This window comes from Vulpes vulpes, chromosome 7 (assembly GCF_048418805.1).
Source record: "Vulpes vulpes isolate BD-2025 chromosome 7, VulVul3, whole genome shotgun sequence".
NCBI lineage: Eukaryota > Metazoa > Chordata > Mammalia > Carnivora > Canidae > Vulpes > Vulpes vulpes.
In genome coordinates, this window is record NC_132786.1 from 30,577,066 (window position 1) to 30,597,728 (window position 20,663).

Genomic DNA, 20,663 nt, shown 5'->3' on the forward strand with positions numbered 1-20,663 from the left:
TCTGAAATTATTCTACCAAAACTATGATATTCTAATGAGAAATTTTGGCCAAAAAGAATATTTTTACATTTAAAGTCACATTGGTTTCTCTACTTTATTCATTGAGGTGTTAAACTCAGAACTGGACCAGTAATACCAAAGGATACATATTGTTTTATATTACAAATATTCTAAGAGAAATATTTTTATTATCTTAAAGAAAGCATGTTAGTGCCATGAATCTGTGTGATTAAACAGGTAGGACCCCTTCCTAAGGCATAGGTTTTCTCAACAAGCTTGTCACATCTATAAGCACTCTCTTCCTTAGTCTTAGGTTTTTTTCTTCTTTTTGAGCTCCCAGTCTTCCAACACTTAATACCAGAAGTCATTTTTTTGTGTGGACTTAGCTGATGGTATTACCTGCCTAAAAATGACCAGAAGCAGAGACAAAATATCTGTCAGATCTAGGCATTCTGCAATTGTCAACCATTCTAGGAAATTAAGAAATCAATAAAAACATTAAAAAATCTAGAAAACCTAAAGAAATACAGAGAGACCAACCAACACCCCCTTACACTCAAGACTGCTCAAAGCCTCAAGAAGCAGATCCTGTTAGAATCAACAAGTAACCTTTCATCAGGGACAAATGCTCCCGAGGTAACCAATTCTATTTTACCAGTACTTCTGTTTCACTCCTTAGGTAACTGAGATAACAAAGGTGGATATAGAATAGAAAAGATAAGTGAAGGACCAACAGGACTAGCAGGATCTAATACCAGCAAATGGGATATCTTTAAATAGGCTACAACCTGAGTCCTGAACAAGTGTTGAGTGACACAAGGGAATTTGGAAAACCTGCAACATATCCATGATAACTGCAATCCATCTGAAAAAAATACACAAGAACAGATAACTTATTTTTAAAATGGATATGCCAGTTGTGTTGTTTGTATTTATTACTTTATCTATCTTAGTACTTTAACATGTATGGGCAATTACCCAATGAACTTTTGTCAGGTAGAAATAAAAACTAGTCCAGGTCATTCAATTTCAGTGAATGTGTAAAATAATATTCTAGAAAATTTCAGAATATTTACATTTTTTTAAAGATTTTATTTATTTATTTATTCATGAGAGACACAGAAAGAGAGGCAGGGACACAGGCAGAGGGAGAAGCAGGCTCCATGCAGGGAGCCTGACATGGGACAGGATCCTGGGTCTGCAGGATCACGCCCTGGGCTGAAGGCGGCACTAAACCGCTGAGCCACCTGGGCTGCCCCAGAATATTTACATTTTTAAAGATAATCTAAAGTAAGAAATCTGTAAAAAGTTACCTCTTACCTGAGCTAACAAAGATTTAGAATGTTTGATGTCATCTTTGTCATAAAAGTAAACAACAGAAACTGAAGATAAAAATGATCTAGACAAAAATCACAAAAGATACTCAAGTTGTGACACAAAACATAGACAAAATTTTTCTTTATAATACAAATTATCCTTTTACTGAGGAGTGGTGGTGCCAATTACCTTTGCGTAGTCTATTGTCCAAATACTTCTCTGTCGTTTACAATAAATCAGGTGCTGAGGGAAGCATTTGAACTATAATAACATAAAACTAACCTGCATGCTAATGAACAATCCAAATAGTTAGAAATGGTAAATAGTAAAATAACATAGATTTCAATTTCCAGCATAGAACTTTAAAATCTTTGTCTTTATTTCTCACTGATTCTAGATTTTAAACCTATCTTAAATTTAAAAACTAGGGTTAGAACAGAATTTAAAAAGACTTTCTTGGCATTACTACAAATTCATATTCTTTAATTTGAGCCAAGTACCAAGTTCTCAACAACCGTGATAAGAATTTTCCTTTATTCTCCTCAGTAACAATTCAGAAACTTGACACCTCTCTTGCCAATCATTCCATATAACCTCCACATCACTTCAGTTTCAGATCACCTGTACCCATCCTCATTATTTCCAGAGGATGACTACTTCTATTGTTCAAAGCATATCCTTATACACACTTGTGCTACAAATCCTATCTATGTTGTATATTGAAGATATATACTTTTTCAATCCTATAATTTTAAACTCTTCCTCTCTACTGTTTTTTACCTTAATGCTATTTGAAAGTTTATTATGAAATCATTATCTTCACAAATAATTCTCCCTTGACCTTGTGTCCTACTCTAGCTATTCGTTATATATTTTCATTTCTCAATGGTGTCTCTCAAAAGAGCAGCCTACACATAGATTCTCCACTTTGTCAATTCTTATTCACCCCGAAACCACTCTGGAAAAGATTCATAACCACCAGAATGTCAGATCCAAATGGGAATTTAAAATCATTGCCTTGAATTTCTAACATCATTTTGAAAATGCTGACCCTCAGTCTAGTCACTTGACTCACATCACACATCATTGTTCTGCTTCTCTTCCTACCTTCCTGACCCTTCCAGCTTGGTCTTCCATGTTGGCTGCTCTTTTTTTTACATATTTTTTACATTTTTTACATTTATCTCATTTATCTTTCCCAGGATTCATTCTTTAGTCACTAGTCTATTTATAAGCACTCTATAAGCTCACTTTTTTTATATTACAGCCAAATGATTGATTACTGCTAAATCTATATCCTTAATGACAATCTCTCCCCAGAAATTCAAATTCCTATATTCATATACTTAATGGGGAAAACCCACCTGGATATCTTATAGGCACTGCAGACCAAACTCATCCCTTCCTCACACATAAATCTCACTTGTTTATCATTTAAATAACTATAACCTACCCATTTTCTTAAGCAACAACTAAATTATCCAAGATGCCTCTCCATTTCTCAATCACTCTAACAAATCCACCTTTGAGGTCTATTGAATCTTTCTTTCCAGTACTATGACCAATGCCATAGCTCAAGCCACAATCATCACTCCCCTAAGCTACTACATAACCACATAATTAGACACCTTATCTCAACTTTTGCTTCCTTAAAAAAACAACTTCCTTAAAAAAAACAATCTCAATGGGATTATAAAGTACATAGTTAAAAACATTTTTTGCTTCCAATATCCTTATCATGGCATTACAGATCTATATACAACCTGGCTCCTGCGTACCTTCCAAAATCTTTTACTTCTATCCTCCAGAAATATGTCCTTTAGTAAATCACATGGACTTTTGCACACCACAGAATCCACTCTGTCTCATGCCTCCATGTTTTGCACACAATTTCCTCTAAACAGAATGTCCCCATATATTATTTCATTTCTTTTTTTTAATATTTTATTTATTCATAAGAGCCACAGAGAGAGAGAGGCAGAGACACAGACAGAGGTAGAAGCAGGCTTCCTGCAAGGAGCCCAATGCGGAACTGGATCCCAGTCCCCGGGATCATGCTCTGAGCCGAAGGTAAATGCTCAACCGCTGAACCACCCAGGCATCCCACTACTTCATTTCTTTACAGAGCTCACAAGGTATCTTCTCTCAAGATACAAGTTATCTTTTACCTCTTTCCAAAAAAATCTTCCATGATTTCCAAAGAATGCAATCTACATATTTATTATATTACCATATTATAATAAAATTCTCCCTTTCTCTGTTAATTTGTCTGAATATATAAATCCTTTCACTGTGGACCATGTTTTACCTTTATATGCCTATGATTTTACCCAGAAATCAACATACAATAAGTATCAAATGTATATAGATATCAAATACACATTTGAATTGAAATGATTCTATTCATACCTATTTTTAAAAATCAAGAAACCAAAGAATAAAATAGTTACTTACTGCTTTTTGAGATGGACAAAATATGGTTTTCCTTTTATCGTAATGACATAAGCAATCTGTAACATGAGTATCCAAGAAAAATTAGTAATAATACTTGAAAATAATATATGCTAAATAGTATCATTTCTGAGTTATGCTTTAAGGATATTGACAATATTAATAATTATATAAAACCATTATATATGCTTCCCTTCCTTTGTGATATTAAAAGCCTCAGAATTCTAAATTGAAAACTAGGTAGTAGTCCCCACAGGCCTATTACTCACCCTAACTAACATTTCTTTTTTTTTTTTTTTTTTCTAACTAACATTTCTGAGGAAGAAGTTTGCCTGATGATTTAACAACCTTTTGGCTTAGACACATACCACCCTTCACCATGCCTAAGGCAAACTATCAAAGAAACCCACATTACTCTAAATAACTTGTCACTTTTACTCCCAGACCTTCCAAAAAGTAAATTACCCTGCTCCATGAAAGAGATACTCCTAAAATATAGCACTACAAGAAATGCACTACACTTCTAGCAATATAAAATAATAAGTACCATTGCATTTTGCTTATCCACATAAGCAATGAAACTCCTCTTGGATAGAATGTAGGAGAGGATAGAGCAGGAGCAGAGACAGGACTAGGGAACAGAAGATAACCGAAAATATAAGAGTCACTAAATTATTTATTTGGCTAATTTTAAAAAATTATTTTAACAATAGAAATAGCCACTTAAAAGTTTTAAGTTCCTTAACTTTGTATTATAGTAGAACATGATTCTTTGCAACAGGTAAATGTTCTGAAAAAAGTCATTTGAATGGCACTCTAGAAGTAAGTACGTAAGTGGGATCTGGTGAGGATCCTGAGAATTGTGCCCTCTAGAAATACCTTATTATTAAACACATATGATGAAAAATATGAGAAAAATAGGAGAGAATTTCAGATCAGAAGGGTAGAATATCTAATAAATAAATTTAAATTTTAGAGCAGAAAAATTGCAATACTTGCTACTAAAAATTCAATAGCTAGGGTTTGAGAGATCAGATGGTGAAGAAGATAGAATTGGTGAATAGGAAGACAGATCAGTAGAAAATATTCAGATTGAAGCACAGAGAAAAAAATACCAAGAAGAAAATAAAAGAAGTGTGACTCATTAAAAATGTCTAACACTGGGGATCCCTGGGTGGCTCAGTGGTTTAAGCACCTGCCTTTGGCCCAGGGTATGATCCTAGAGTCCTGGGATCAAGTCCCACATCAGGCTCCTGCAAGGAGTCTGCTTCTCCCTCTGTCTATGTCTCTGCCTCTCTGTATTTCTCTGTGTCTCTCATGAATAAATAAATAAATCTTTTTTTTAAATGTCTAACATTAATGTAATTATAGTCCAAGAAAAACAGAAGAAAGATAAAGATAAGAGACTAGGAAAGAAATAGATTTGAGGAATTAATTCCTGAGATTTTCCAAAACTTATGAAAGATGTTAACCTATACTCTCAAATACTCTATTAATCTAAAACAGATAAAATACAAAGAAAACAAACCTAGGCATATCATACTCAAGCAACTAAAACAAAAAGAAAAAGCACATATTTAAACAGCCACAAGAGAGAAATGGCACATTACTTTCAAAAGATTTTTAAATAAAGCATGCCTAAGTCTCCCACAGAAAGAATGAACACCAGCAGGCAATGGAATAACATCTTCAAAGTGCTGAAAAAATGATATTTAACCATGAGTTTATATCCAGCAAAAAATATATTGAGATTAATCTATGCTTTTGTACATATAAGTTTATTTCCTTTTGTTCATAAGTGGTATTCTCTTTTGTGGATATGCCATAATTTGTTTATCTATTCACCAAGGATGGACATTTGGGTTGTTTCCAATTTTGAGCTGTTAAAAATAAAGCTGCTGTAAACATCAAAAAAAGAAAAGAAACTGAAGCAAAGCATGAATGATTCCAAGAAGGTGTTGGCTATCCTTGCCATATGCTGCCTAATGTTGTTCAAAGAGCACCTGTTATCCTTTGCCTGGACAGTGAGGTTATAGTGAAAATATTATTCTCTTGCTTCATCATCTATGCTGTTTGAAGTAAGTGATTAAAAGATTTTTATGATTTGGCTGATGTTCAGTATTCTTCAATTCTCTTGCATTCACCAAATCTGTTGACTCTCTTGAACAAATGCAATTGAAAGAATCCTCTGTTTATTTGAAGCACTGAAATAATGCTTTAATTCTAAAACAAGGCCCAAAGTATTCTTGCTGACTTTTTCAATAATCTCTCATTTGAGTGAGGCCTACTTATTTATTTTTCAAAGTTACCTCTTTTTTTAAAGATTTTTATATATTTATTCGTGAGAGACACACAGAGAGTCAAGAGACATAGGCAGAGGGAGAAGCAGGCTCCATGCAGAGAGCCCAATGTGGGATTTGATCCCAGGACTCTAGGATCATGCCCTCAGCGGTTTAGCGTGTCCACACCCAGGGATCCTTCAAAGTTACCTCTTTAGCAATAGGATTTCGCAAACTGGAAGAAGAGCAAAGAATGTTACTGAAGTAGTCGATTGCATTAAAATGGAATGTGTGGAAGGAAGAAGTAAGTCCTGTCCTCAAAATGTATCTGTCTTACGTCAAGCCTGTTCTTAAAGGGGAAAACATTTCTTATGAAAAGGAAGATAAATTCCAACTTGAAGTGGATACTTGCTCTATCTTTTGAAATAGTTTTAATACCTTGAAGAATTCAGTTCTTTTATCTGGATGTTACTAAACAGTTTTCCAGCATGGGAAGAAGTAGTGCTGAAGAGCAAGAGAATAAAATTTGGTGATAATATTCTGGTTTTGTCAATGAACAACATTTTAAAAGGTTGTCAAGAGATACAACATGATAGTGAAAAATGCAAAAGCAAGCTAAGAAGAATAATGATGAGGGTTGTTAACTTCACAATGTTAATGTCTTGTGTTTTTTTTTTTACCACCAAATGTTCATTGGGAAATATAATGAAGTATGACCACTGTATAAATTATATTACAATATAAATGGAATAATTGCAAGTAGTTTTATAAGCAAATTCTATAAAACAAGGAACTATTAAGGCAAGTCAAATCATCATGGAAATATAATTCAAGAAAGAGGTACATAATTTAGTTCCTGTGAAAGGTGAAATGAAATGGAGTCACATGTCAAGGGGTCTTAAAATGGATCCAGAAAGCCATTAAGGAAATGGGATTTATGTATATCTTCACAGGGTGGAACCACGAACTTTTGAATTAGGCCAAACCTGTGAACTGGACCAAACTGCACTTCCTTGGTGATGGTCTTAGCAACCAATTATATCCAGCCAAGATTAGTTTTCTGCCACCAACACTAATCAAAATTCTTTGTCAAAAATATATACATTCACTCCTTTTTGTCTTAAAAACCCTTTGTTTGTTTCCTAGGGGGATATAATTTGGGTTGCTAAATCTAAATTATAGATTGGTTGCTATCTATAGCAATCTATTGGTTGCTTCCTAAATTGCAATTTTGAGATTCTAAATAAATGCTTTCCTTTTTTTCAATTCCACCTGTTTTCTTTTTTATTTTATTTTATTTTTTATTTATTCACAGAGATACAGAGAGAGAGAGATAGGCAGAGACACAGACAGAGAGAGAAGCAGGCTCCAAGCAGGGGGCCTAATGTGGGACTTGATCCCAGGTCTCCAGGATCATACCCCGGGCTGCAGGCAGCGCTAAACCATTGCGCCACTAGGGCTTCCCTCCACCTGTTTTCATAGTCAACAATACATTTTGTTTCAGATGAACAACAAATAATTTCTAGTATTTAAAATTACTTATTATGCACCATATTATGGTGCACCTTAATATGCACCATATACCTTAATATATGCACCATAATACCTTATGGTAATGCACCATAATACAATGTTAATGTCTTGTGTTAATGTTATGCATTAATTATATGCACTTAATATATGCACCATAATACCTTATGGTAATATATGCACCATATTACCTTATTATGCAATACTTCTTTTTTTATCTTTATGTACCTATGCATAGGCAATTAGAAAAAATTCAAAATTAATTGGGTACCCATGTTCTTATTTCTTAAATCTGGGAGGTTTCCATGTTGCCTCCTAGGCCTTCTTACTTTTGCAGGTCTTATCTCATAATATACTGAATACATTAAATACATCACACCCCACATTAAGAATAATTTTCTGTTGCAAAAATATTAAAAGGCAGGTTTGAAAATTTTTATTGTTAAAAGAAATTGAACTTTCATATTATTAAATGACTTTTAAAAAATGCTAGAGATTGGACAAGTGGTAAACTCAAAGATCATCTGTTCCGTGATAAAGAATGGAGAGGGTTGGTATTATTCATTTCAGGAAAAAGAAAGTAAACAAGAAGTCCAACGGAGCCCTTCTTTCTGATCAGAAAAAAAAGCTGGAGTAGCACTCATCTACTTTGCATGACTAAGAATTCACTTGATGGGTGGTGGGTGAGGCCTGGGGAGTGGATAGTGAATAAAATCCAGCTACTACAGGAAGAAAATGTAAAGAAATAGTACATGGGGAGGGCTAGGGGTAAAAGGAGAAGGAAATCCTTATGTAAAACAGTGCATCCTTATGTAAAACACAGAAGGAAGGTTTTTAAAAACCATGACAAATATAAAAGTTAATTAGGAGACCACCCACAATTATGACTAGCATTAGATTATCCTATAGTAGAAGGAACCACGTGAGAAGTAGATTTTCCTGGGGAATTAGTGAAGGAATATGTACTAATACCCAGGCTCCTCTGTAAGCTAATTACGGAATCACCTTTCAGCTCCTCACTGATTCTGAAAGCTGAGGCAAGTAGCTGAAGGAAATCACCAGGGCTAGGACAAGAGGACCAGAAAACTCAATGATCAAAAAAGAAATACTATTTGAATGCAATATTTCAGACAATCAAAATTAGTGCCCCCCAAAAAATCTATGGTGAACAAGTTATCAAAGTTTTAAAGAAAGATAGTATCTGACCCTGACTCACCTTACCCACCTTATCTTTATCCTCCAAGAAACACATACATACGGAGTCACACACATTCAGACACTTCAAAATTCTCATTGTTGTAAATCCAGTTCCAGCTGTCAGCTCTGCCTCCCAAGTATTCTGTTCCTGCCTCTATTCAGCAATTTTGGTCTTGAAATTAAAAGCAACTTAACACAATTTAAGATATAAAAATATTTTCCAATTACATTATTTTCTGGATTTCTTTTTGCATCAGATGATGAAATCTTCTCAGGAACTGTGGTCTGCAGAAATATTTTATGAGGATCTAAAATAAAAATAAGCAGTTATTTTGATACCTACAATCCTATATTATCCACTTCTGACTCCAATCCCACATTTATTTCTGTACATTACCAATTTTTTTTTTTGTATTATCTATGGATCTACTCTTCCTTTCCACTGTGCTTCTGGTCTGGTCATTCCTATCCACATATTTCTTGGCCCTTGTCAATATATTAAGTTTTTATTCTCTCTCTCTCTCTCTCAATCTCTATACATAGACAAATACACATACAGAGAGAGAGAGAGAGAGAGAGAGAGAGAGATTCCCAGTTAGGCAGTTTGACAGTTTGGCTAGGTAACACTGAAAAACAAACTGTGGTATTGTAAAAGAGGTGTGGAAAAGAGAAACACAAGTACAGCAAGAAAATGGGATCAGGGACGCCTGGGTGACCCAGTGGTTGAGCATCTGCCTTTGGCTCAGGGCATGATCCTGGGTCAGGGGACTGAGTCTCCCCCTGGTCTTCCTGGGAGGAGCCTGCTTCTCCCTCCTTGTCTCTGCCTCTGTGTCTCTCATGAATAAATAAATAAATAACTTTTTTAAAAAAGAAAATGGGATCATTCGCAGGGGAAAAATACAGGATACTGAATATAAGAGTGATCTGCATTTTCAGTGGAGCAGGTGGAGGACAGCAGTCACCAAATCATGAAATCACTGACAAACAGCTTATTTATGACGATGCAATTATTTCTAGAATAGCAGAATTTTGTATGTGGAAAAGACCCCATTATTTCATCTTTGTCCGTTTTACAGACAAGAATACCAACCTGGAGACGTGAAAAGATTTTCTGCCCGGAGGCTGTCTCTGCTTTCTTGGCGACAGATGCCAAAGCGAGGGCCAAGGAGAAAGTGGGTAGGGAGAGCTCGGGGCTGGTATAAGGTCTGGGCCTGGGGCCTGAACCCAAAAATACGTTCCCCTAAGAGAACACATTCCGTCCCCCACTCCACCACCCCCCCCCCCCCCCACACACACACACCGCCAAAAGCCAGGATGGCAAGGAGTATAAGAAGTATCTGGACTTACTAGGGCCTGCGTGCAGCTCTCCAAGTCGAGCGAGAAGGACCAGAAGAAGGAACATGGCTCCGCTGTCTTGGAGCCCGGCTGGCCAGGTAACAGCAGTTGAAGCGTGAGGAAGGTGGAGGCGCAGCTCGCGCAGGGCGGCTGAGCGCTGCAGGGGGCACGGCGGGGAGGCAGAGGGCTCTCAGCTCGCTGTGCTGCCCCTGGGGGTGGCTTAGCTCGGTACCATGCCCCAGCGGGCAGACCAGGGACAGCTAAAGCAAAGACACCCACACACATTCAGCTTTTTGTTAAGAAAGGAAAGATTGAGAAATTTTCAATTCTCAGATTAGGGTGGTTCCTTGCGAGGCGTTCGTTTATATCTTGTACTTAGACCAACGGTTTTTGAAGTCATTTCTTGTTTCAGTGAGAAAGAACAAAGATAAAAATGCTCAAGTTACTGATGGCTAAAAAAAATAAAAATAAAAATAAATAAATAAATAATAAAAAATTAAAAAAATAAAATGCTCAAGTTACTGATGGCAAGATAATCTCCTCCTATTACATTTACATAGCATCCAAACAGGCAAAATGCTTATATTTGAAAAAAACTGTTGCAAACACTGTGACTTTTATCAAGTTAAGTTGGTTCCATAAGCCATTATGGGACAGCTGTTGAATGCAGAAGCCCCAGTACAATCCCTTGTCAAATACAGACTCTTCCAAACAATCATCTTTAATATCTCAAATTATTGCTACACTAGTTTTCTTGCAGCCCCTGATTTTACTACTTTAAGTAGACCTTACTGCATTCTGCCCTTATTAGGGCCAAAAACAGTTTGATTTTTTGAAGTCTATAGTCATTCCTTCCTTCACAGATCCTAACCCACATCATATTAAAAACATTAAAATACAGCCACACCCCACATTAGCTATAACTGTTCTTTAATAAATGTCAAAGACATGCTTATAAATTCACTTTGAAATTGACTGTTCCAAAAACTAAAGGAATTTATTTACAGAATATAACAGTAACAAATAATCTTAAAAAGAACCAAGTGGACAATAAAGTCACAATAGATGGAATAATAGCAGGATGGATATATACTACTTAATGAATTAGCAACTTATAATATCAGTTTGACAAACTCTCCCAGGAAAGAATAAAAAAATAGAAAATACAAAAAAAAAAAATTGAGATAGGAGAATAGAAGTAGAACTGTCGTTATCCAAATAGCATTTCCAGAAAGAGAGAAAAATTAAAATAGAAGGAACTACTTAAAGGGAAAATAATAGGAAAGTTTCTCTTGATTTAAAAAATAAGAGAATGAGGGGATGCCTGGGTGGCTCAGCGGTTTAGCGCCTGCCTTTGGCCCAGGGCGCGATCCTGGAGTCCCGGGATCGAGTTCCGCGTCAGGCTCCCGGCATGGAGCCTGAGTCTCCCTCCTCCTGTGACTCTGCCTCTCTCTCTCTCTCCCTATATCTATCATAAATAAATAAATAAATCTTTAAAAAAATAAAATAAAATAAAAAATAAATAAGAGAATGAACTTAGAAAGGACCCATATGCTAAAAACGGAGTACTAAAGGAAAAGCACATTTGAAGTGTATAACGACAGAAAAGAGAAAATTCTGAAATATGTATATATATGTGTATATATATATATATATATATATATATATATATATACATACATACTAGGTATTTTTTTTAAAGCAGACAGCTCAGAGAAAAAAATCCACCTCACGAACATATTTTTTCCTATTTATGTTTTGCTCAAATTATTCTTTTATCTCCACAATTATTCTTTCTGTTGAGCCATTTGTTCCATAATCAGAGGTAATAGTCTCATCAATTTGGATTAATAATTATATTTATCACCATCATCTCTTTTTCTGTAAAAATTTGGTGCCACTCTTTCACATCATCAAGACTCTCACTACTAGTGTACTTTTCAAACTTAATGTTCTAGTACTGTACATTAACAACTACAAAAATTAGTAGAAATAAAAGCATAAGTGCTCATGTCACTCCATGGGTAAAATCAGGTGGACATGGTCTTACTTTAGAGAGTAATTTGTTTAAAGTCCATGAAGTTCATGTCCTGAGAGTCTATATACAGTCCTGTGTCCAGATACATGATGACCGTTGTTACTTTCTATGCTCTTGTGTTTCTGTGTGATATTCATGTGTGTTTATTTCTCTTATCTTTCTTCACCTTCTGTCTCCTGCTTCTTTCTCTTCTTTTATGTTTTCACATTTATTCCTTAGGTCTGTTTGTCAGTTTTATTAAGATATAATCGACATATAAAGTTGCATCAGCTTAAGGGTACAACTAGTTGATTTGATACATGCATACATTATGATTACCACCATTAGCTGACACTTCTAACACATCACATAATACCACTTGTTTTATGGTAAGAACTTTTAAGATCTAATTTTTTAGCAATTTTCAAGTAAGCAAAAGATTATTGTTAATTAGAATCTCAATGCTGTGTGTTAGAGCCCCAGAACTTACTCATCTTCTAACTGGAATTTTATATCCTTTGAACAAAATCTCCCTAATTCCCCCAGCTCCCACCCCCTGGTAACCACCATTCGACTTTTCTATGTGTTCAGTTTTTTTTAGATTCTGTATATAAGAGATACCATAGAGTATTTGTCTTCCTCTGACTTATTTCACTTAGCATAATGCCCTTAAGGTCCATACATGTCACAAATGGCAGGATTTCCTTCTTTTTTATGACTAGTTAATATATCACTGTGTTATCTTTCTATATTTCTTTTGAGATTTTGTTTTAATTTCCTTTGGATATATACCCAGAAACAGGATTATTGGATCATATGATAGTTCTATTTTTAACATTCAAAGGAATCTCAATACTGTTTTCCATAGTGGCTGTATGAATTTACATTTCTACCAACAGTGTATTAAGATTCCCTTTTCTTGACATTCTTGTCAATACTTGTTATTTCCTGTCTTTTTGATGATAGCCATTCTAACAGCTGTAAAATATCTCATTGTGGTTTTTATTTGTATTCCCTCGTGATTAGCAATATCGTGCATCTTTTCATATGGCTTAGTGTCCATTTGTATGTCTTCTTTGCAAAAATGCCTAATCAGTTACTCTGCCCATTTTTTAATATTATAAAAATATTATTTAAAATATTGAGAAGATTTTGTTGTTATTGAGTCATCTGAGTTATTTATGTTGGATGTTAACCCCTTATAGATGTATGATCTACAAATATTCCTCTCTTTCCTTGAGTTGCCTTTTCATTTTGCTGATTGGTTCTTTTGCTGTAAAGAAGCTTATTAGTTTGATGTAGTCCCACTTATTTATTTTTGCCTTTGTTGCTTTTGCTTTTGGTGTCTTAAAGAAAAAAATCATTGTTAAGACCAATGTCAAGATTTCTCCTTTTGCTTTCTCCAAGGAGGTTTACAGTTTTTGGTCTTCTGTTTAAGTCTAATTGACTTCTAGTTCATTTTTGTGAGTGGTGTAGATAGGGCTTTAATTTCATTTTTCTATATGTGGTTATCAGTTTTTTCAAAACCATTTCTTGAAAAGACTATCTTTTCCCCATTGAATATCCCTGGCTCTCTTGTCAATATTATCTGTACAGGAGATTATTTCTGGACTCAATCTGTTCCATTCATCTACATGTCTACTTTTATGCCTATACTACACTCTTTTGATGACTATAGCCTTGGACTATCGTTTGAACACAGAAGTGTGATGCTTCCAGCTTTCTTCTTTCTCAGGATTGTTGTGGGTATTTTGGGTCTTTTGTGGTTACATAAAATTTTAGGATTGTTTTTTCTATTTCTATAAAAAAGTATGTGGAATTTTGATATGTATTCCTTTGTTTATTTTTTTATTGGAGTTTGATTTGCCAACATATAGCATAATACCCAGTGCTCACCCGTCAAGTGCTCCCCTCAATGCCCATCACCCAGTCACCATATCCTCCAGTCCACCTCCCCTTCCACTAACCCATGTTCATTTCCCAGAGTTAGGAGTCTCTCATGTTTTGTATCCCTCTCTGATATTTCCCACTCAATTTCTCTCCTTTCCCCTTTAATCCCTTTCACTATTTCTTATATTCCCCGAATGAATGAAACCATATAACATTTGTCCTTCTCTGATTAACTTACTTCACTTAGCATAATACTCACCAGTCTATCCACAATGAAGCAAATCGTAGGTATTTGTCGTTTCTAATGGCTGAGTATTATTCCATTGTATGTTTATACCACTTCTTTGTTATCCATTCATCTTTCAACGGACACCAAAGCTTCTTCCACAGTTTGGCTATTGTGGACATTGCTGCTATAAACATCGGGGTGCAAGTGTCTAGGTCTATCACTGCATCTGTATCTTTGGGGTAAATCACCAGTAGTGCAATTGCTGGGTCATAAGGCAGAACTATTTTAACTCTTTTTTTTTTTTATTTTAACTCTTTGAGGAACCTCCACACAGTTTTCCAGAGTTGCTGTACCAGTTCACATTCCCACCAACAGTGCAGGAGGGTTCCCCTTTCTCCAAATCCTCTCCAACATTTGTTATTTCTTGTCTTGTTGATTTTCACCATTCTCACTGGTGTGAGGTGGTATCTCATTGTGGTTTTGATTGTATTTCCCTGATGGCAAGTGATGCGGAACATTTTCTCATGTGCTTGTTGGCCATGTCTATGTCTCCTTTGATGAAAAGTCTGTTCATGTATTTTGCCCATTTCATAATTGGATTGTTTGTTTCTTTGCTGTTGAGTTTAAGAAGTACTTTATAGATCTTGGATACCAGCCCTTTAACTGAAAGGTCATTTGCAAATATCTTCTCCCATTCTGTAGGTTGTCTTTTAGTTTTGTTGAAAGACAAAGAAGCTTTCTATCTTGATTAAGTCCCAATATTACATTTTTTCTTTTGTTTCCCTTGCCTTCACAGATGTATCTTGCAAGAAGTTGCTGTGGTCAAGTTCAAAAAGGGTGTTGCCTGTGTTCTCCTCTAGGATTTTTATGTATTGTCTCACATTTAGATCTTTCATCCATTTTCAGTTTATCTTTGTGTATGGTGTAAGAGAATGGTCTAGTTTCATTCTTCTGCACGTGGATGTCCAATTTTCCCAGCACCATTTATTGAAGAGACTGTCCTTTATCCAGTGGATAGTCTTTCCTGCTTTGTAGAATACTAGTTGACCATAGAGTTGAGGGCCCATTTCTGAGTTCTTTATTCTGTTCCATTGATCTATGTGTCTGTTTTTGTGCCAGTACCATATGTCTTGATGACCACAGCTTTGTAGTACAACTTGAAACCTGGTATTGTGATGCCCTCAGCTCTGGTTTTCTTTTTCAATATTCCCCTGGCTATTTGGGGTCTTTTCTGATTCCACACAAATCTTAAGATGATTTGTTCTAACTCTCTGAAGAAAGTCCATGGTATTTTGATAGGGATTGCATTAAATGTGTAAATTGCCCTGGGTAACACTGACATTTTCACAATATTAATTCTTCCAATCCATGAGCATGGGATATTTTTCCATCTCTTTGTGTCTTCCTCAATTTCTTTCAGAAGTGTTTGGTAGTTTTTAGGGTATAAATCCTTTGGTTAAGTTTATTCCTAGGTATCTTATGCTTTTGGATACAACTGTAAATAGGATTAACTCCTCAATTTCTCTTTCTTCAGTCTCATTGTTAGTGTATAAAAATGCCACTGATTTCTGGGCATTGATTTTGTATCCTGCCACATTGCCAAACTGCTGTAAGAGTTCCAGTAATCTTGGGGAGGAGTTGGGTTTCCTACGTACAGTTTCATGTCATCTGCAAAGAGGGAGAGTTTGACTTCTTCTTTGTCAATTTGAATGCCTTTTATTTCTTTTTGTTGCCTGATTCCTGAAGCTAGGAATTCTAGTACTATGTTTAATACCAGTGGTGAGACTAGACATCCCTGTCTTGTTCCTGATCTTAGGGGAAAGGCTCCCAGTGTTTCCCCATTGAGAATGATATTTGCTGTGGGCTTTTCATGGATGGCTTTTAAGATGCTGAGGAATGTTCCCTCTATCCCTACACTCTGAAGAGTTTTGATCAGAAATGGATGCTGTATTTTGTCAAATGCTTTCTCTGCATCTATTGAGAGGACCATATGGTTCTTGTTTTTTCTCTTGTAGCTATGATCTATCACCTTGATTGCTTTACAAGTGTTGAACCAGCCTTGCATCCCGGGGATAAATCCCACTTGGTCAGGGTGAATAATCTTAGTGTACTGTTGGATCCTATTGGCTAGTATCTTGTTGAGAATTTTTGCGTCCATGTTCATCAGGGATATTGGTCTCTAATTCTCCTTTTTGGTGGGGTCTTTGGCTGGTTTTGGAATTAAGGTGATGCAGGCCTCATAGAACAAGTTTGAAAGTATTCCATCCATTTCTATCTTTCAGAACAGCTTTAGTAGAATAGGTATTGTTTCTCCTTTAAACGTTTGATAGAATTCCCCTGGGAAGCCATCTGGCCCTGGACTTTTGTGTCTTGGGAGGTTGTTGATGACTGCTTCAATATCCTCCCTGGTTATTGGCCTGTTCAGGTTTTCTATTTCTTCCTGTTCCAGTTTTGGTAGTTTGTGGTTTTCCAGAAATACGTCCATTTCTTCTAGATTGCCTAATTTATTGGTGTATAGCTGCTCATAATGTTTTTAAAATAGTTTGCATTTCCTTGGTATTGGTTGTGATCTCTCCTTTTTCATTCATGATTTTATTAACTAGAGTCTTTTCTCTTTTGTTTTTAAAGAGGCTGGCTAATGGTTTATCTATCATATTAATTTTTTCAAAGAACCAACTCCTGGTTTTGTTGATCTGTTCTACAATTCTTCTGGTCTCTATTTCATTGAGTTCTGGTGTGATCTTTATTAACTCTCTTCTGCTTGGTGTAGGTTTTATATGCTGTTCTTTCTCCAGTTCCTTTAAGTACAAGGTTAGCTTGTGTATTTGAGTTTTTTTTCCAATTTTTTGAGGGATGCTTGTATTGTGATATAGTTCCCTCTTAGAACTGCTTTTGCTGTATCCCAAAGATTTTGAATGTTGTATCTTTATCCTCATTAGTTTTTATGGATCTTTTTAATTCTTTAATTTCCTGGTTGACCCTTTCATTCTTTAGCAGGATGCTCTTTAACCTCCATGGTTTGAATTTCTTCTTGTGATAGAGTTTAAGTTTCAAGCATTATGTCTGAAAATATGCAGGAGACAATCCCAATCTATTGGTATCAGTTAAGACCTGATTTGTGACCCAGTATGTGGTCTATTCTGGAGAAAGTCCCATGTGCACTTGAGAAGAATGTGTATTCAGTTGCATTTGGATTTAAAGTTCTGTAAATATCTGTGAAATCAATCTGGTCCAGTGTATCATTTAATACTCTTGTTTCTTTGCAGATGTTGTGGTTAGAATATCTGTCATTTGCAGAAAGCACCGTGTTGAAATCTCCCACTATTAGTGTATTATCATCTAAATATGTCTTTATTTTGGTTATTAATTGTTTGATATTCTTGGCTGCTCCCACAATAGGGACATAAATACTCATGATTATTAGGTCTTCTTGGATAGATAGATCCTTTAAGATAGATCCTTTAAGTATGATATCATGTCCCTCTTCATCTCTTACTACAGTCTTTGAGATAAACTTTTTCTGATATGAGGATTGCTACCCCAGCATTCTTTTGAGGACCATTTGAATGTTAAATGGTTCTCCAACCTTTCATTTTCAGGCTGTAGCAGTCCTTAGGTCTAAAATGAGTCTCTTGTAGACAGCAAATAGATGGTTCTTGTTTTTTTTATCCAGTCTGAAACCCTGCATCTTTTGATGGGATCATTAAGCCCATTCATGTTCAGAGTTACTATTGAAAGATATGAATTTAGGGTCATCATAATACCTATTCAGTCCCTGTTTTTGTGAATTATTTCTTTGGAGGTACTCTTTCTTTTACAGAGTCCCCCTTAATATTTCTTGCAGAGCTGGCTTGGTGGTCACATATTCTTTCAGTTTCTGCCTATCTTGGAAGCTCTTTATCTCTCCTTCTATTCTGAATGAGACCTTTGCTGGATAGAGTATTCTTGGCTGCATGTTCTTCTCATTTAGGACCCTGAATATATCCTGCCAGCCCTTTCTGGCCCGCCAGGTCTCTGTGGATAGGTCTGCTGTTAATCTAATAGTTCTCCCCATATAAGTTAGGATCTCTTGTCTCTTTTGCTGCTTTAAGGATTTTCTCTTTATCTTTGGAATTTGCAAATTTCACTATTAAATGTCGAGGTGTTGAATGGTTTTTATTGATTGTGGAGGTGGATCTATCTCCTGGATCTGAATGCCTGTTTCCCTCCCCAAGTTAGGGAAGTTCTCAGCTATGATTTGTTCAAATATGCCTTCTCGTCCTCTGTCCCTTTCGGTGTCCTCTGGAACCCCAATTAAATATAGATTTTTTTCTTCTGAGCATGTCATTTATTTCCTTTAACCTTTCTTCATGGTATTATAATTGTTTTTTTTTTTTCTTTTTCCTCAGCCTCCTTTCTTGCCTTCAACTTATCTTCTATGTCACTCACTCTTTCTTCTACCTCACTAACCCTCATCGTTAGGACCTCCAGTTTGGATTGCATTTCATAATTGATTTTTAATTTCAGCTGATTAGATCTAAATTCTGCAGTCATGAAGTGTCTTGAATCCTTTATGTTTTTTCTAGAGCCACTAGTAGCTTTATAATTTTGCTTCTGAGTTGGTTTTCCTACATCAAATTGTAACCCATATTCTGTAACTTTGTTGCAGAGAGTACTGTTCCTGATTCTTTTGTATCTGATCTTTTGTGGTGAGTTCTTCTTTTTAGTCATTTTGCTCAGTGCAGAGTGGCTAAAAACGAGTTGTACTGGAAAAAGGAAGAAAAAAAATACCAAAAAAACTCAAGGTTCTATATACTGTAAATCTTTCAACTTCCCCTGGAGCTTTCTAGCACTGCTCAGTCAAGAACTTGCTCTTCCCCTGTCTTTCCAGCTGGTCTTCTGGGGCAGGGGCCTGCTGTGCTGATTCTCAGGTGTGTGTACCTGGGGGAGCTGCACTGCCCCCTGCCGGGTGCTGGGCTCAATGGAAGCTGTTTATCCTGTGAGGCCCCTGTTCCCTGGCAGCCCCGCTCTGTCCCAGGCACAAGGTGACACTAGGAGAGACACCACTGGCGGCAGCCAGCTCTCCAGCTCTGGAGTCAGCTCCCACAATAATTACAACAGTCTCCCAGTCTGCACTGGCCTGGATGCTCTGGATGCAAGGGTGCTGACCTGCACAGCTTTGGGGGCGCTGGCGGCAAGAGTGTTCTCGCTGACCTGTGCCCTCTCTGCCTTCGCCTGTCCCTGGGGGAGTGCAGGATCCTGGACAGTGTCCCCTAGCTCCCTGGGATCTGGGGCCTGTGCTGCTGGAATCATGCTCCCAGGGTCGCAGCTCCTGAAGGCAGCAGGGTGTAGCCCCTGCCTGACCAGCCGGCTTCTCCTGGAGGCCCTGCTGGGCATGCTCCAGCCCTTTACCGAGCGCGGTGCACAATCTGTGGCACACTCTCCCCCTGGGCGGACTTCTGTTAGTGACTCCGGGAGAATGGAGGCTCCACTGCCCCTTCTGCAGTTCTGCTCGAGCTCCCTGCTAAGCACCTTTCTGTCCGGGAAGAATCTGGCGCAGATTTTTAAAGTTCCTGCTTCTCCAGTGCTGGGCTTTCCCATCCTGGAGGCTTTCACCACTTGGCCTTAGCCTGGCTCCTCGCGGTGCCCCTCCCCCACTGGATTCTTTTTTATTTGTCTGTCTTCCTACCTTGTTAGAAGCAAAAACCCTTCTTCAATAGCGTTCCAGCTGTTCTTTAAATCTCAGGCCGAATTCATAGGTTTTCAGGATGATTTGAACGTTATCTTGGTAAGTTGGTGGGGACAGGTGATTTGGGGACCCTACTCCTCTGCTATCTTGCCTGCCCCTCTATTTTTGTATTCTTTGGATAAATACCTAATAGTGCAATTGTTGGATTATGTTTATTATGATGTCTTGGTGTCGATTGCTTTAGATTTACCTAATTTGGAACTCTCTAAGCTTCTTGGACCTGGATGTCTGTTTCCTTCCCTTAGTTAGGAAAAAAAAATTAAGTTGTTATATTTTAAAATAAGTTTTCTGTCCCTTGGTCTCCCTGTTTTCCTTCTGGTTCACCAATAATGCAAACACTATTCTGCTTCATTTTGTCTCAAATCTCTCTTAAATTTTCTTCATTTTTTTAAAGTTCTTTTTTTTTTTTTCATGCTGTTCTATGTGGATGAGTTCCATAGTCTTCCAGTTTGCTGATCCATTCTTCTGTTTCTCCCAGTCTGTTAAAACCACTTGTGAATTTTTTAGTTACTGTATGCTTCACTCTTTGACTTAAATTTTTTCAATCTTTTTATTAGTGTTCTTACTATGCTCATCTATTCTCCGCCCATGTTCAGTGGGCATTTTATGACTTATTTTTAATCTCTTATCTGGTAGGTTACTTATCTTCATATCATTTAGGAGTCTTTTTCTGGTTTTTTTCTTGTTCTT

At 36.7% G+C, this 20,663-nt stretch overlaps 1 protein-coding gene across 1 annotated transcript in view; it reads right to left on the bottom strand.

Annotated features, from left to right (window-relative positions):
• LOC112916315 (disintegrin and metalloproteinase domain-containing protein 5-like) overlaps positions 1 to 10,394 on the bottom strand; it is a 135,207-nt gene extending 124,813 nt beyond the window's left edge. The window contains exons 1-7 of the mRNA XM_072762691.1: positions 10,075 to 10,394; positions 9,865 to 9,992; positions 9,003 to 9,082; positions 8,794 to 8,928; positions 5,297 to 5,319; positions 1,321 to 1,399; positions 789 to 865 (exon numbers count right to left, since the gene is read on the bottom strand). Coding sequence (XP_072618792.1) covers positions 789 to 865; positions 1,321 to 1,399; positions 5,297 to 5,319; positions 8,794 to 8,928; positions 9,003 to 9,082; positions 9,865 to 9,992; positions 10,075 to 10,394 — 842 coding nt within the window. The remainder of the gene's footprint in view (positions 1 to 788; positions 866 to 1,320; positions 1,400 to 5,296; positions 5,320 to 8,793; positions 8,929 to 9,002; positions 9,083 to 9,864; positions 9,993 to 10,074) is intronic.
• Between the last annotated feature and the right edge of the window lie 10,269 nt (positions 10,395 to 20,663).